This window comes from Labrus bergylta, chromosome 4, assembly GCF_963930695.1.
Source record: "Labrus bergylta chromosome 4, fLabBer1.1, whole genome shotgun sequence".
NCBI classification, from domain to species: domain Eukaryota; kingdom Metazoa; phylum Chordata; class Actinopteri; order Labriformes; family Labridae; genus Labrus; species Labrus bergylta.
In genome coordinates this window covers 26,902,425-26,919,021 of record NC_089198.1, presented here as the reverse complement: position 1 = coordinate 26,919,021, position 16,597 = coordinate 26,902,425, and the positions used below count along the sequence as shown (strand labels likewise).

Genomic DNA, 16,597 nt, shown 5'->3' with positions numbered 1-16,597 from the left:
CTTATCCCAAGCTCTCTGCGCAACACTGGCATCCCAATTTGGCCTCTTTTCCCGAGCCAAGACCATGTCCTCATGTTTCTATTCCTTCTTTCTATGCACATGAACGCTAGAGCTTGCTTTCTGCTGTCTGCCATGGTAACCTCAGCCCCACACCGATGACGCTAATGACGCTGCGTGTCATTGACTCGCCTCAGTCGACGATTCACAGTGTGCACGAACGTCGAACCCAGCATTATGAAATTCATGTCGCATGTGAGGCTTGCAGTCAACTTACAAGATTGAAAACATCACACAGTCTTTAGGAGGCTTTAGTTTATTAGAATGAAAAATAAAATAAAAATATATAATTAATAATTACTATTAGAGACTGGAAGGTTTAACACCAAAAAGAAAATATTCAAAGGGTGGGTGTCTTGATTTCAAAGCAGTATTCAGTAGAATAATCTAAACATGGACTCACCAGCTACACTTTTAATGTCGTAACATAGCTCTGAAATACCCGTTGAATGTTGTCTGACACATACTTAGATAATTGCAGCACTAGAACTGCACACTCTGTTTCTTTTTAGTCATAGAACATTTCCTCTAACATCTTCTGGTTTGTGTAACATTTTTTTTTAAACAGCAAATCAATGATGAGGTTTTAATTGACGTTTGCTCTGAATGCAACCTGGATTTTGTGTGTTTCAGATTCTTTGTTGAAGGTGAATGAGGCTCAGTCTTGCCCCCCCCCCCCCATCCCCTTTAAATCAATTTGGCCATGCTGAAAAATAATGGAAACTGCTTCAGTTGACCTAAATGTCAGTGTGACCCACCCAGCTCCGGCTCATGCCTGTCCAGAATCTCAATAAAGTTTTATATCTAAAGCAAAACTGCCATGTGAACAAACGTCTTTAGGTCTTTCATGCTCTGAGTTTTGTCTCACAGGAGAGGAAGGGTAAAATGAGAAACTTTTTCAAACAAACCAAACAGTCATTGCAGATTTTTCACAGTGATTGCTTGTTGTCACACATGTTCATACTGTGTCAGAGCTGGAAGGACAAATTCTGTCCTCCACGCTTCTTAAATTACTACCTCTTCGGCTGTCCGTGCTCACTGCAGAACAACAATGACACCTCTGCGTTGGCCGCAGAGTTAAGACTGCAATCATAGGTGAGACAGAACTGAAAAGGTTTGCTGTAGACTAGAGGACTTTCTTCCACCTCCACTCCATGTTTCTGAACCTCAGTGGCACAGCTTCTTTGTGCTGAACACTGTTTTTCAATGTATTACACAACATACTTGGGTTTTATCTTACTCTTTTTTTTTCTTTTTCAAAGCTAACTTCTCAAACTATAAACATGTAATTCTTCTTTAGCAGCAACAGTTAACCCCATGACAGTGAGTTTTTTTATAAAAACATGTGCAGTATAATACTGGCATTTCCCATCTCTCTCTCTCTCTCTCTCCCTCTAATACTGATGTAATTCAAATCTTGTTTGATTTGACTAGATAACAAGCCTCCCCACACGAAGCTCACCAGTTGCCATAACACAAACAAATTAGCTAAATAAAAAAAAAGGGATGGTGTGATAATATTGCCTACCGCACAATCATGCCACTCTGAATCACCACACATAAAATGTCTTCATCTCGACAGCCCTAGAGAAGAGTTATCAAAACAAAGGCCAACAAACCACTAAACCCTGACACTCCCTGCTTAGTTATGACTGTCAGTAAAGCCAGCTAAATATGTTATTCAATAACATAACTGAATAGGGAAAACCCTAATTAGAAATGTCGGAGGCCACTGCAAGCCTGCAGAGCATCCTAAAGGCTATTTTACGTTGATTCACCAGGTTCCTGAACACCTTTACACCAAAATGTATTCCCTACTTTAGGGTTTAAATGAGAGCGGTGTCACAATTAAATCTTCTATAGGTGTTCTTAACTGGTAATAGTGAACATTATAGCTTGGATGAACATGATTTACGTACTCGTTAAACCATTCAATGAGCCTTTGTAACCTCTGTTGAAGCATCACATATGTTCAATTATTCATTTAAATTAATAACGTGTTTTTCATTATAGCATGCTTTCATATAAGAACGTTCTGAAGGAGTTAGACTATTTAAAGTAACTGTTTAACACTTCAGAGAGTTGGGGTCCTTTCAAAGACCCTGTTGTTGATATAACCTGAATTAATGTGGATTCCCTGCAGCACAGAAGAAGGAAAAAGGTGGAAGACGCTTTGTATGCACCACGGAAAGATGCTTACTCAACAACACCAGTGGAGGTGTATTCAGAAGACTCATCAGTGCAATGCAAGACCACTGGTACCTCAATGTGGGGATGATGGAAAATTTTACACATTCGGCTCTATAATGGGGACGGTTTTGATAGTTAATGCTGCAGAAGGTTCTTTCTTCTTCAGGGGGCTTACAGATCGAAGAAATCCCTGTAACTTTATAGAGATTTACTGGAACCACTTTTTTCCTCATCAGTGCTGAATCAGACTTGGGTATTGGCCAATTCCAAGTACCCCGCTAATTTTAGAAGATTAAAAAAATTGGGTGCTGAAATTTCCCTGGCTATGACCAACATCACTCTCTCCAATAGCACTGCACTGCTGTTGCTGTTTGCTATGGTATATGGACCTTAAACATGCTGTTGTTCAGAGGGCTTATAAATGATGGTGACAGATATCCAAAACCATTAAAGGCAGAATCCGAATTAGTACCAATTTCTTTTTCATCATTCTGTGCAAAACAAACTTAGCCAACATGTACTTTTTTGGTCATGAAGTTGAATTGTTTAACTTGCAGACCCCGGGTTTCTTTAATTAATCGGGGAATCGATAGAGGGAACGGCTCAGAGCAAAGAGACAAAACACCAAACTCCAAGCCTGATAATTCTGCTCTCCTACAATGGAGGACATACTCATTGATCACGCCTAAAGAGTAATGTAGCGGACTTTGTACTTCTGTGGAGGCAGAGAAAAGAAAACTGAACCAACTGGTGTTATTGCGATGCTTCCAGCCAGCCGACTCTTTGCATTGGCTTTCAACGAGGTTGACGGGAGCGGCGGCCCCTTCATCTATCTCCCCATGCTGTGCCAAAAGGTACCCCCCATTTATCATAATTTAACCTTTTCAGATCCCTCACAGGTCTCTCAGGGGCCAAATAACAAGAGCGCCCCACAGGCTGCAGCTTACCGAGCACCGAAGGTTAAAACATGGAGAAGCATGAAATCACCATTCATCTCTTGACACCCGCCTAAAGAAATCTGCCTCCACTTTCTTTATGTTGAAGAAAATATATGACTTCCCCAGTGATCTCCTAACCACAGTATACCAAAAGGCAGCGAGTGTGAGATTACTTCGTCGAGGGAATGCTTATCGAGAGGTAACGTCCCCCCTCCTCCTCCCTCTCTTCATCCATAATTGCTTTCCAGGCCTGCATTTGAAATAGCCTGAAGCTGTGTTATGTTTGGCGGGAGCAGAATGCACGGGAGATAAGTTGAAATCCAAGACTATGCCCCAATTGGGACCACTGTGGCATAACGAAACCACTATTCCTTTCTCTTCAGTTGTACAACGCACTTTTAGTATTCTAACAAGGTCTCTGCATAAAAATAGTGGTTATCTCTCTCGAATGTTTTGTGCATTGTCGCATTGTCATTTAAAACTGAGACCACACAAATGCATACACAAGTTTATGCACACACACAGCAGCTACACTTCACAAACACTGATAGTTTGGATTAAATGACTACAAAATCCTTGGCCGTATCAGCCTAATTGGGAAGATTTCTGTCTCTCTATCCAGCTGGCTGATTGCTTAGAAAAATCCTAATGAACAGTGAAAAATTGCTTTGTTGCTCGGAGAGAACGGTTGAAGATGTTGCTGGCTGAGATGAAATATTAAACATCTCACTTCTCCAGCTGTCACTAAAGCTGTGGTTGGGAGAGGGATGCCTTGTCATGTCTCCTCAGCACAGATGGCTTCGTTCTCCTTGGCTCGTGCCTTCAGGCAAAGTGTACCTAGTCAGTGAGTATTTCCGGCCAGGATACAGGGTGTCTAAAACGGACTCCTTCCACGGTTTGTTCAGGAGGAGACTATCTGCTTTGTTAATTTCTCATGCTATCTATGAGGAGTTGCCTACAGCTTGAGACGTTTTTTGTTTTCTTTTGCCATGCAAGTTTGAATGCACCTGGGATTCCAAGGATGCTGTGAGGTTAGTTGTGTCAGCCAGTCAGTTTGCTACAATGGTCCAGACTGAAATATCCCAACAAATATTTGGCAAATCGAGGTGAAATTGAAAACAAACATGCATCATTTTCAAGAGCATGAATCAGACTAACGTTGATGATCATCTCAGATTTGATCTCATGCAGTCTACAGGTCACATTTTTCACTCATTTAGTTGAATATCTCATCATCTAGAGATGAAACTGGAACATAATTTGGTTTAGACATTCACGATCTCCGGAGAATGAACCCTGATGACTTGATGTAGCCACAGCTGAAAGAGAGATTGCAAATGACATTTTTGGATAAAATTCATTGTCAGAGGATGAATTAAATGATCTTGGGGGGTTACATGAATTTTTATTCAGCCCGGCCTTTACGTCAAAATGTTTGTTTAGTCAGTGAATTATACTTTATCTACAGAGTGAACTGGAACTGAAATTGGTTGTCATTCATGGTCCTGACAAGAAGAGTCCCAGGTCAGGGACCCCCTGACTTCCTGTTAGTGTCACTATGAGGTTGACATTTACGTGTTTGACTTACATGTATCTTTCACTAAAGGATAGACTGCAATAGCATTTAAAAAAAAAAAAAAAAAAAAAAAGAGGATACCGTACATTAAACAAACTTGGTGAACATGTGATTTATAATGCAGCGCTTACTGAAGAAAAAAAGATCGGAAAATCGTATCCCCAATGAATGCATTGGAACTTCATTTGGTTCAGACATTCATGCTCACCAGAGGATGAATCCTAAGGACTTTGAAGATCCCCTGGTGCCACTATGGGGTGCACATTAATGTTTGTGAATGAGATGTTTTAACTGCAATCAGGTGGATTGTCATGATATCTTGAACAAATATACATGAACTACTCAGGATGAATTGTGATAACTTTAGGGATCCAATTACTTTTTAATTAGTTCAAGCCAAATTCAATTTTTCTTTTTTACAATAGGTTTTAGTTCAAATACTTGCAAACTCCTGAAACATTGACCCTTAGCTGTACTTTATGCTTTACTATTTATAGTACAGATTGGCAAGCGTTAATATGCATATACAGGCTAAACTACGATGATAAACAAGAGAAATTAAACAAGCTAAAAATCAGCATGTCAGCATTCTCACTGTAAAAGATGAACATCTGGAAACTATCAGCTGCTATGATGTTTTATCCTTTTAGAACTGGAGGACTCTTCAATAAAGTCTCAAGGACATGCTAGGGCATGCAAAGAAGTCAAAGGTTTGACTTGTTATTGTAGGAAAAGATTGTGAGTCTTGTTTGAGAGGGAGAGTCAGCCTTGTTCATGTCTTTCCAGTGACATCGGGAGCCCTCTCATGCTTGTTAAGGCTCCTCGCTCTCATTTTAGCCAAAACCTCCTCCGCTCCTTCTCCTTCACCTGTCTTTTCAGATGTCTGCTCGAAATCTGTATGTTATGGATGTCAGGGAGACAATCAGAGGCAGATGGTTACGCTGTTCCATCCTCCCTGCTCCACAGAGAGACAGGCGAGTGGATTCCTCCTCCTGCTCCTCCTGCTCCTCTGCAAGAAGAAAGGAAACCCTTTGGGATTTCGCTCTCTATCTCTCGCTCACGTGTCCATTTCAGCCTCCTTCTTCACTCTCTTGTCTCACTCACAGGGTGAAGCTTTCCCCGGTCATATGTTCTCTTTTATAATTCTCTCCTTCCTTACCCTTTCCTGGTTTTGTCCTCCTCCTTCATTCTCTTTGCCCTTACTCTGCAAGAGTTTCTCTCCCTTTTCATCTCTTTCCAAAGTTTCTTTCTTTACATCATTATCTCGCCCTTCTCCTCCACAGTCTTTGCAGCACATGCCCAAACCAACCATTGCTACTAGAAAGTTAGAAATAAATTATCCTTCATTCTGAATTGAAAATACTTGGTGCAAATATTTCAGGTTTATTGTGTTTGCTTCAAAATGGTCTTTGCAGACGGAACAAACCAGCAAAATTCAGTTCCCTTACCAGATAAGACAACAAAAAGATTTTCAGTGTTTGAAAATTGTTCTGGCACCTTGGCCAAGAGTCGACAGGGAAGTTTCAGTCTTCAAAATGTTTTCTAGTTTGTGATGACTTAAATACTCTGGTGGAAGATAAAGTGAAGCAGCCAAAGGCTGACTGGCACTGCACCATGCGTGCCAGCTTGCTGATATCTTGGAAAGATCAATATGGCAGGGAGGTCAGCAGGCAAAGATGAAGGAGATGAATGATCGTGTCAGAGTGTTTTTTCAAATCACAGATTGGGAGAACAAATGCAAGGCAAGGCCAACAACTTTTCTACCTCTCGATATATACAGACACTCTGCCTATTATTGAACGCCACAAAGGACACTATGACAAAACTGAATGCAATGTATTTGAAGGATGCACTGCATTATACAACACCCCATACTGCGAAGCAAAGCACAATGAAATCACAATGTATTGACTGCAGAGTGCAGTGGCAGAATGTGATGGGTGACATAATCACACGTTTGAAGCATAAATGATATTCAGCTGAGCTGTCATCTAATTGATGTCCCTTGTCACTGAAATGTCAATAAGTTTATTGCGATCACAAAGAAATTAATTGAAGGTTTACTTATGATGCTCGACTGCTCCTGTCACTGTGGGAAAATCAATTCTCATCCATAGCTGGCTTTTCTGACACATTACAGACAAATCCTCATCCAATCAAAACGTACACGGTCACTGGATATTGGCATTTCAGGCAGTGAGGAAAAAAAACAGCTGCATGCCTCATCAGCTGTCTTAAAATATGTCTGACTCATTCCATATTTATTTGTGCGCCGCTCAGCTTCGGAGAGACCTGCATGACCTAGCCCTGAAATTATTCTGATTGCCAAACCAAATACTAAAACAGCCCCTGGCATACTGACCACACACATGGACTATTAACCTTGACTTTAAATGTGTGCATAGAAGCTTTAGTGTCCACATTTCACTTATAAACAGAGTCAAAACATTCAAACTTTACACATGTTATAAAACAAGTCTCAGCTACTTAATCTTAACTTAGTAGGTAAGAAAAAAGAAATATGATGAAGTGTGTTGATGAGGTTTTTTGTTCTGCTTTGTGTTGAGGCGATACAATAAACAGTTTGTGATCTGCTTTGAATATAAAAATAATTTTTACCGAGGACCTACTAGGGGGCTGTGAGTAGCTGTGTTTGCCTGCAGCCAATTTTATATAATATTTTATATTAAATTGATTTTAAATGATGTGTTATATTAATTAATGTCTTGTGAAAGAGGGGCAGATTGTATAAGATTACTCTTCTTTCTGCTCCCTTTTATTCAAGATTTGAGATTTTATGTTTGTATTTAATTGTTTTGTATGGCTGATGAATGAAATAAATTTACAAATAAATAAACAACTAATTGATCCAAAGACAGCGACTGCAATATACACAGCTATACAATGGATGAAACTCTGAGTCACAAACAAGCTTTGCAACAACAACAAAAAACTCAGCTCTAACCATTAAAGTAAATTAGGTGTAAAAACAAATAACATGTATTTGAAATGCTCTTTTAACATGCTCCTTTTACCTAGGATTAAAAAGGACTTACTTTTACTTCTTTAAATATGTTTTTTTTTAAAAGCTTGCAGACATCGCAGATGAACTGCATTTGTTTTTTTGCATGAGGAGGCTTGTTCATATATTTTGATCAACACTTACTGCATGCACTGTGGTTTATCGAGTGTGAGACAGTCCATGTAGCCGCACAATCACTGAGCCAATCATCTTCACCGAGTCCAAAGCTAACAAGCAGTAGGCCTGGTCTGGTTGCCATTTCTATTACATGCCTTTATGCCATTTATGGTTTTTTGGTTGTTTGTCCTGTTATCTCTCTACCTGTAGAATCTTTATTTAAAAAGAGCTTCACAAGGTCTCAAGGTCTACAACTCCAAGTTGAGATATGGAGACAGAAAATGACAGAGCAGTCAGTACTGTAGGTCAACATAGAATCACAACATGTGTAATATTCTAATCTTCAGATATAGTAGGGAAGAAAAAGCTCCATTCAGAGTTTGACTGCTCATTTTGTTTCAACGAGGGAATATTGTGTTTATAGAAGTGATGTGTTTGACAGTCTGAAACAATAATTTTCCTGCGTTATACAGTTTGAGCAAAGGCTGTAAATATGAATGGACGAAGCCTGAGCGATGTCATCCATCTGTTACTGCAGGGGGCTTTGGGAGCCCACCGATGGCGGAAAAGCTGTCTCAACCTAACTTTCAGATAAGCTGTAACAAAAGGCTCAGAGCTGGAGTTGATGTAGTTCTTAAGCCTCCTTACAAACCGCTACATCCTGCCCGCCCTGTCAGTCAGGTCAGTTATACGCACCTACTGTAATTGAAAAACGGAGGGGTTATCAAAAATGAAACCCCTGTACATGTGTGCCTATAGAGACTTGAGCTTATTAGCCCATAACAGTTTTTTTTTACCAGGCTGCAAACATGTTCAATCTGCCGTATGAAAACGGTCTTCTGGTGCTTCTGTAGGAATCCTCAAGCAGACACTTGATGAACTTCAGGATTTTGCACTTCCACATTGGCTTTATTTTTCAACACACGAGGGAGCTGCTTGGGTTTGAGTGTTGTCACTATGCTAGTTCGGCAAATGCTGAATTTAGTTAGACAGAAAATTGAAGGAGAAAAGTATCAATAGTAACAGTGCTTTCCTGTTTTTCTTCTGCTCAAGTCACCATGACTACATGCACCAGCTGAGTACAGTATGTCCAGTATAAAGGGAGCTGTAATTTCCCCTTCATATTAAGAGGAACTCAAACTTAAAGTGAACAAAGAAGCAGCAATTTAAAGAGGAACTCTTTAGAAGCCAACAGTAGAGTTTTCCCACACCTGTTTGTTTTTGCACCAAGCAGAGAGATTTATTGTAACGAATAATTGCTCCACCTTTAGTTGCCAACCTGCTTTACTTCGTCACAAGATAAAGTGACTCTTCAGAGCCCCTGGTGTTTAATTTAGCAAAAGTTCATTCAACCAACCAAGCCACTTTTTCTACTGCTCAGGAACAATGTGTTGACTCTCACATCCATCCAGCTGATGCATGGTTCTGCTGCTTATTTTGTCTCATCCACACAGCAACAAGAGCGATGAGGAGGCAGTCCAATTACTCATATGCAAATCAACTTGCTGTGACATAATCTGATGATTTAAAGCCTGTTTTCAGCAGCCAACAGAAACTTTCTTAAAAAAAAAAGAAAAAGAGAGAGATTCCAGGACTGATTAATCCGTCCACTTAGGTTGGGTTTAATTCAGCATTAGATGGATTACTGAGCGGGCCCACTGGACACAGGCCCAGGGGTACCGTGTGACCCCAAAGACCCCTGAGCAGAGCCTCTGATCGAACCAACTGTTAATCTGTTTTGTCAGGAAGTCAATCAAATGGGACAAAACAAACAGAAAAAAAGGAACAAAGACACAACAAGTAGAGGCAAATGAACGGCAAAAAGAAACTTAATAACTGCATTGAAGAAATCCGAGAACTAAAAGGTGCTATTAAGTACTTCAAGTCGCAAAAACCCACAAAACTGCATGAGAAAGACAAAAATGTATATAGGAAGATGATATGGAGACTCAGTATAAAGATCAAATGACATAAATCTTCATGGTGTTTTTTTGTATTTCTAACTACAAAGGTATTAACTGGCTAAAGAGAGACATACATCAACTACAGAGGGAAACGAATTGACAAAAAGAAAGAAACATAGAGTGTACAAAGTGACACAAAAAGACTACAGAGATTGTGTGAACACAAACGTACCGCACTATGGCACAGTGCTCTAGTACTCTTGAAGAGGTGGTCGCAGGCATGATTCATGTGTACTCGAGTACGGTCAGTGGAAGATGACGCATCTGTGCTCAAACAAGGAAGTGGAACGTTATATATAAAAAAACGATCATATCATACAGCACAGGTCCATTTCATCCTCTGAGCTGCACGATAGATGTGGAGGTAGGAAGAGGATCGTTGTTCACGTCTCAGAACAACACAAACATCCACAGTAAGCAGCGTGGACTCAGGCCGCGGTGGTTGCCATGGTGGCATCGTTCTTGTTTTTTGTGGATTTGCAAACCAATTATGTGCATGCTGCCCCCTGCTGTATCGGACTGTGTACATACTCAGGTGTACTCAGGGACCGAACAATGTTACAAATGTGAACGCAGACCAGGGAGGGAGACGGGAGGGGGAGCAATCGTGCCTAATGTGAAAACACCGTAAGAGACTCAAATCCAGAACTAGGGATGACCTGATACCGATACCAGTATAAGGAATCGGTCTGATGCCGCCTTTAAGTACTCATACTCGTACTCGTAAAACTACGCGGATACAACGGCACAGATACCACTCCTCTTTTCAGTTGAGCGGGTAGGCGGAGAGAAGTGAGATGTCAGCGGTGTGGAGATATTTCAGCGTAAACGATGATGACAAAAGAAGAGCAGACTGCAAACTTTGCACTCCCCAGCCTTCCGTGCGTGGCTCACACGCTACAGCTAGCTGTTAACGAAGGACTTTGGGCTCAGAGGAGGGTAGCTGACGCGGTGTCAGTCGGACGTAAAATTGTTGGACATTTTAAGCATTCGGCATTAGCCTACTCCCGCCTGGAAGACATTCAGCTGCAGCTCAAACAGCCCGTTGAGGAGTTAACCCGAAAAGTGAACTTGTCCGATGCTTTAACATCAGATGTAATTCCTGCTGTGACCGTGCTTCAGAGACTTTTGACCAAAGAAACCAACGCAGATCAGGGCATTAAGTACTCGTAACGGTACTCGGTATCGGTGAGTACCCAAATGTAAGTACTTGTACTTGTACTTGGTTTGCAAAAAAGTGGTATCGGTGCATCTCTATCCAGAACAAAAAATAACTACTTAATTCCAAAAACCGAACACTCTACAAAGATACACAAAGTTGTCTACAAAGAGACACAAATCCACAATAAAAGAAACAAATTGATTTTTTTTTTAAATCACAAAGCTGCAAGAAGAAGATAGAAACAGATGAGTTACTCGTCTTCTTCAGGCTGAGAGTCTGTCGATGATGTAGGAGGGGCTGGGGAGATTTTAATGTTTCATGTCTGCACTTAGGGGCCTTTTTGTGCATGATCTATAAGTTCGACTAAAACTTTGAATTATTAAACACATTAAATCCATGGGTTGGAGGACCGTTGCATCTATCAATAGCTCAGTGGTGCAGAACACTACACAAACCATCCAGCAGTACATCAACCAGATTGTTTGCAGAGAAGCACACCGTCCTGCATTGTTGCCTTTAAAAAAACCTTTACACAGTGATTAGGTCTTCTTTACTTGCATAGCTTCCACTCGCCAGTACTCACATTGATTGTTTTCTCCCGGCTGGTAACTAGATGGAAGTCAATACGCCCCTGCTGTGACGTCAGGGTTCACCTAGCTGTAGGACTCCTGGGCTTATCAATTAGAGGCAAAGAATGCAGCCAAGGATTTCATTTGTAGCCTAAGCTGTTATTAGTAACGACAGGTGGGTATTGAGTATGGCGCAACACGGTGCTGGAGAAAATTGTGATAAATGACAGGGGGAGGCTCTCTGCTTCACAGAGCTGTGCTGAGATGACTGCAGGTCATTAGACAGGAGGGAGCTGTGCTTGCATGTTTGTGTGTCAGGGGGAGAAAAAGAAGAAGTAGAAAAGCGTCAAAGTAGCAGAATTTAAACTTTGAAATGAAAAAAATCTTACAATATCGATATCTGTTTCGATTGCACAGAATTTAAATTAGAAGTCTCCGGCCCCATTTTTTGGTTTATTTCTTTATTCTAATGACTAAAAAAATGGAAAGCAAACTCCTGAAAACTGTCATAATTACACAAAAACATTGGGAACATTTTGTTAAAGAAACACATCCAATGTATTTCGACAATGTCTTCAGTTTACTATAAAAAATAGAGCCTGGATCAGATTTGAAATATTCTATTTTATTCATGTCTCATAATCCAGTTTAACCCACCTGAAAGTTTAAAAATACGACTGAAGATACATATATTTTAACGCTTCAGTACTTATCAACAGAAATAACAGAGGTATCTTTTAAAAAGAGGTGGTGTCAAAAAGTGGAATAAGATATTTGACCACCTTAGTTTGTAATAAAGTTGCCATACTTTATTGATTAATTGGTTGGATTTGAGGGAAATCATTTCACAAATGTGTCCTGAATATTTTAGTGTTTAAGAGAAGTGCCAGGCTGGCTTTAGCTTCCTAAATCTAAGTTTCTGCAGCTTTTTGACATTTTTAAATGTTTTTTATTATTATTTATTATGATTCAGAGAAGCCACACATTTTTTCACATTATAAGATCACCATTAATCACTAAGGGTTGCTTGATGATAAAATAATCATCAGTTGCAGCCAAAGTTTCTAGGAAAGTAAAGATGGCTTTACTTTTAAAACCACACACGTGCAGCCATTCATCCCTCTCGTGCCTGCCTTATGGCCGAATCTGTTTACCTTATGGTCGATGATGCCGATGTATCCCTGGAGGGCCGGGGGGTGAGGCTTGGCCACCCTGGCGGGAGCTTCAGTGGGAAACCGCAGATGTTCATGCTGTCGGATGTGCGTGTCGTTAGAGTCCCTGGATGGAGCTCCGCTGGTGGAGCTGTTGTTGTACACGAGGAACAAGCTGGCGAACAGGAGCAGCCCGAGCAGCAAGGCGACCCCATGACGCTGACACAAAGACACACACACACACACTGAACTCAGTTTATGATGTACAACGACAGGTTCATTTACAGCCGCTCCAGGCCGTAATAAGTCAGGCTGCAAATGATCATCTTTACTTAGTTTGCATGCAAGCTCAGGAGCACATCTGCTGTAATAGAAAGTTAGTATTGTGTTACTTAAACTTTAAAGTAAAGGTTCTTATGAACATCCTGACCTTCTTTGAGTCACTTAGAGTCGCCATCGTTTCAAAACACACTAATCAACAGAAGAAGAAACACATCTCATGACACTTTTGATTCGTGTCTTGGCACGTCTTCGCATTAGGGTCGTTGGATGTGCGGATCTATTTTTCCCATAACATGCATTACAACAAGTTTCTTCCAAAGAAATAACATTTCATGCACTTTTTTAAATTGAGGTTACAGCTCTGCATTGAACGCCGTAAAGAAAGCCAGCGCGCTGGGCTGCATGCTGTGGAGTTTATTATTCTTATTCTTATTATAAGAAAGAGCCGGAGCTTACTGGTAAACAGAGCGCACAGCTGGATGTCCATTGTTCGCATCCCATAATCTTTTGATCCGACAGACTACACACAGCAGCATGACGGTTTAAGAACACTTCACAGAACAATGCTGGATTAGTAATACTGTAATACAACATGACAGAGACCTTTACCATAAGTGCCTTCATTTTTGTGGCGCGCTGTCTTATCTCTGCAGCTCAGTGCGTCCCTCGCCACTTTCTCTCATGATCCGCCGTCATCTGTTCGCATCCCGTATCCGCTTCGCTCCGTGCCGCACCGTACCAACCTGCCTGCCTGCCTGATGCCTGTGTGTCTTCAGTCCGGAGCCCAGGCGCAATTCATACTGGAGAGCGAGGCGACAGATGTTTCACTGTTGGAGCTCTGCAGGGTCTTAACGCCCTCTCTGTTTGATGGGCGGAGAAGAGGAGGGGCAGCGAAAAGAGACTCCACCTGCACGAGGGTGTAGCTCTCTTCACAACAACAGACAGATCTGTTTTTTCTGGTTTTATATGCTCTTTAGTGTGTTTTCCATGTGTCCTGTGCATGGTTAGGCACATCTATGTGCAAAAATTCAAAGTCCGCGGAAACGCGTCCTCCTGTTAGCTGTAGCATTAGCCGCATGTAACGCTCGGTTCTAGCCCCCCTTGATAAAGATTTGTCAGTCCGACGTCATTGTCAGTGTGAGATCATTGATCTAAGTCCATTGGCTCGTTGTGGCAAGCCCAGCAGCTCATGTTGAAATTTCCGAGACTCCTGTTGAGCAACTGACCAACAACGACAGAGCGGATCGGCAGACCAATCAGAGCAGACTTGGCCCACGTGGGGTCTAACAGTGTGGGCTCAACAGAGCGTAGCTGACGGACTCAGAGCGTAGAGGGAGCAAGGAGGAGCAGTACATGAAAACAGACACTTTTTTCTGACTTTAGCTATTGTGAACGTAAAAACCCCAAAAGGGCATAAATATGGGCTCTTTAAAGTCCTTGTAAAGTGTCTTTCCCAGTCTGCTTAAACTTCAGACGTCAGTGGTAACAGTCTTCATGCATGTTTACATCAATTCGCGGGAGGTAACCATAGACTGTAAATATTACTGGACGAACCCAGACCCGTCTGTTACATAGGCAGCAAATGAGTCCAATCGAGGGCCGCATCCATATTGGATTTGCAGTCTCAACCTAACTTCGGATCAACCTAGCAACAGCAGTAAGGCGGGACTTAACTCCGCCCATTCAGCTCGACGTTAGCAGTCCACTTCACAGCATAGCTAACAGCTAGACTGCTATCATCCCCTATTCCTGCTCGTCCTGAGAAAACTCTAGAAACAGGAAGTTAACATTTAACTTTTCTACAACACAGTTAAAACGAATTATATTCAACCCAAATATTTTATTAAAGTCTTAAAACTATTATTATTGGTTATTAGTTATTTGTCAGAGCAGTTAGACTCTGTCGTTGTTAGCAGAGAAATACATTAACAAAGTTTTATCCATAGACTGTAAATAAATATGAGACATCCAGAAGAAATCAATATTACAAAGTATACAGTTCATGTTACTGTTCTGACAAAAAGAGGAATGTCTGTGTCTTATATTTACTGATGTCAACAGCGATGACGGTGAACAACATAATTATTTAGTATTTATTATAAGATATTCGTTTTCTATAGAACCCCGTGAAGTCATGGAGTCTGTGGACAGTGTCAGCTTCACACCAAAAGTATTAGAAAAAATAGTGTTTAAGACTGGCATCTATTATTAGGAGTTGCAGCTACCTTCAATATTCAATATTATTCCTGCAGATGTGGCTAATAACAAAAAAACACCCTGAGCTGTCACATGTAGTTAACTGTACATTTTGTCTTGTCTGAGGCATTAATTGAACACTTTTGTATTTCTCCTATAGACACAGTGTGCATTATTGGTGACTGGTCCGTCGAGGTGCCCAGAGAGCTGCAGAGACAGAGGAAGAAACCTGAGCCTCAACAACATCTGTATTTGTTGGTTCTTCTGGGGTGGACTTCGGTTGCTTCTCTTCAACAACTCGCTGCGAGGGAGGTCTCCCCCGGATGGCCTGAGTGATGTCACCCATAGGCTGAGAGCTGAGGCTGAGGTGGGTTTTAAGCCTTTTGTCAAACCGTTACACCGCACCCGCCTGTCAAGCTGGTCAGCTACACGCCTTATTGTGAATAACTCTTATCCTTCATCAAATCAAACGACCCCCGTACAGTGTGTCGATCGTATAAAAACAGGCTTTTTGAATGTGATTTTTCAGATTAAATAAATATTTCTATATAAATGCACTCCTTTATGTCTACTTATGAGTATACATTTCAGATTTGAAATGACAAGACTAAAATGTGCATTAATGCTCAACTCAATAGCTTAGGGAAGCGACAGAATATTTACTATATTTAGATTCAGACTCAACCAGTGTTTTATTGTTATTGGGTCTTAGCGCTGCTTTCGGTAAGGTGGACCACTGTATTCTACTTGAGAACTATTTTGACATCTCAGGACAAGTTCTGGAGTGGTTAAGATCCTACCTGTCAGAAAGATCTCAATGTGTTTTATACAACAACATACTCTCTGAGCCCTGTGCTGTTAGGCACAGGGTTCCACAGGGGTCTGTACTGGGTCCATTGCTGTTCTCACTTTACCTATGAGGCCTGTCTTGCAGCTGTTAAGAGTTGGTTATGAAAAACATTTCTTGTTGCTTAATTCTGCTAAGACAGAAATGATGTTTATCGGACCAGCGAAACTGGGTCATCTTTTTGATCCTATTACTTTGTCTCTCGATGATTGTGTAATCAATCGCAGAGACCGAGTTAAGAATCTTGGTGTTCTTTTCGATCAGACACTAGTAAAACTGCAGTTTTTTGTACTTACGCATTGGCTTCATTTTTCGAGACCGGAGGTTGGCCCTCGGAGGTAACGTGTGCTCACCGTACATGTCCTTCCCTTAATTCCATCGTAGCGGAACCAAAACAAGGAACTTTAGTTCCACATAGAAACATAAAGATTTTAACAGTGTTTTTAACCTTTTAGCTTAACATCCATGAATTATTATTTATTTATTTATCGAATACATGAAATTATGACAATATGAAATCATTTAT

The 16,597-nt window shown here is 41.0% G+C and overlaps 1 protein-coding gene across 2 annotated transcripts in view; it reads right to left on the bottom strand.

Moving 5' to 3' along the window:
• The window catches only part of st6galnac5a (ST6 (alpha-N-acetyl-neuraminyl-2,3-beta-galactosyl-1,3)-N-acetylgalactosaminide alpha-2,6-sialyltransferase 5a), a 44,168-nt gene extending 30,336 nt beyond the window's left edge, over positions 1 to 13,832 (bottom strand). Inside the window, exons 1-2 of one of the 2 annotated variants that reach the window (XM_020629990.3) lie at positions 13,632 to 13,832; positions 12,750 to 12,965 (exon numbers count right to left, since the gene is read on the bottom strand). In XM_020629990.3, coding sequence (XP_020485646.2) covers positions 12,750 to 12,965; positions 13,632 to 13,652 — 237 coding nt within the window. In that variant the 5' untranslated portion in view covers positions 13,653 to 13,832. The remainder of the gene's footprint in view (positions 1 to 12,749; positions 12,966 to 13,631) is intronic. The other variant, XM_065954255.1, reaches the window with a different exon arrangement.
• Positions 13,833 to 16,597: the final 2,765 nt, after the last annotated feature.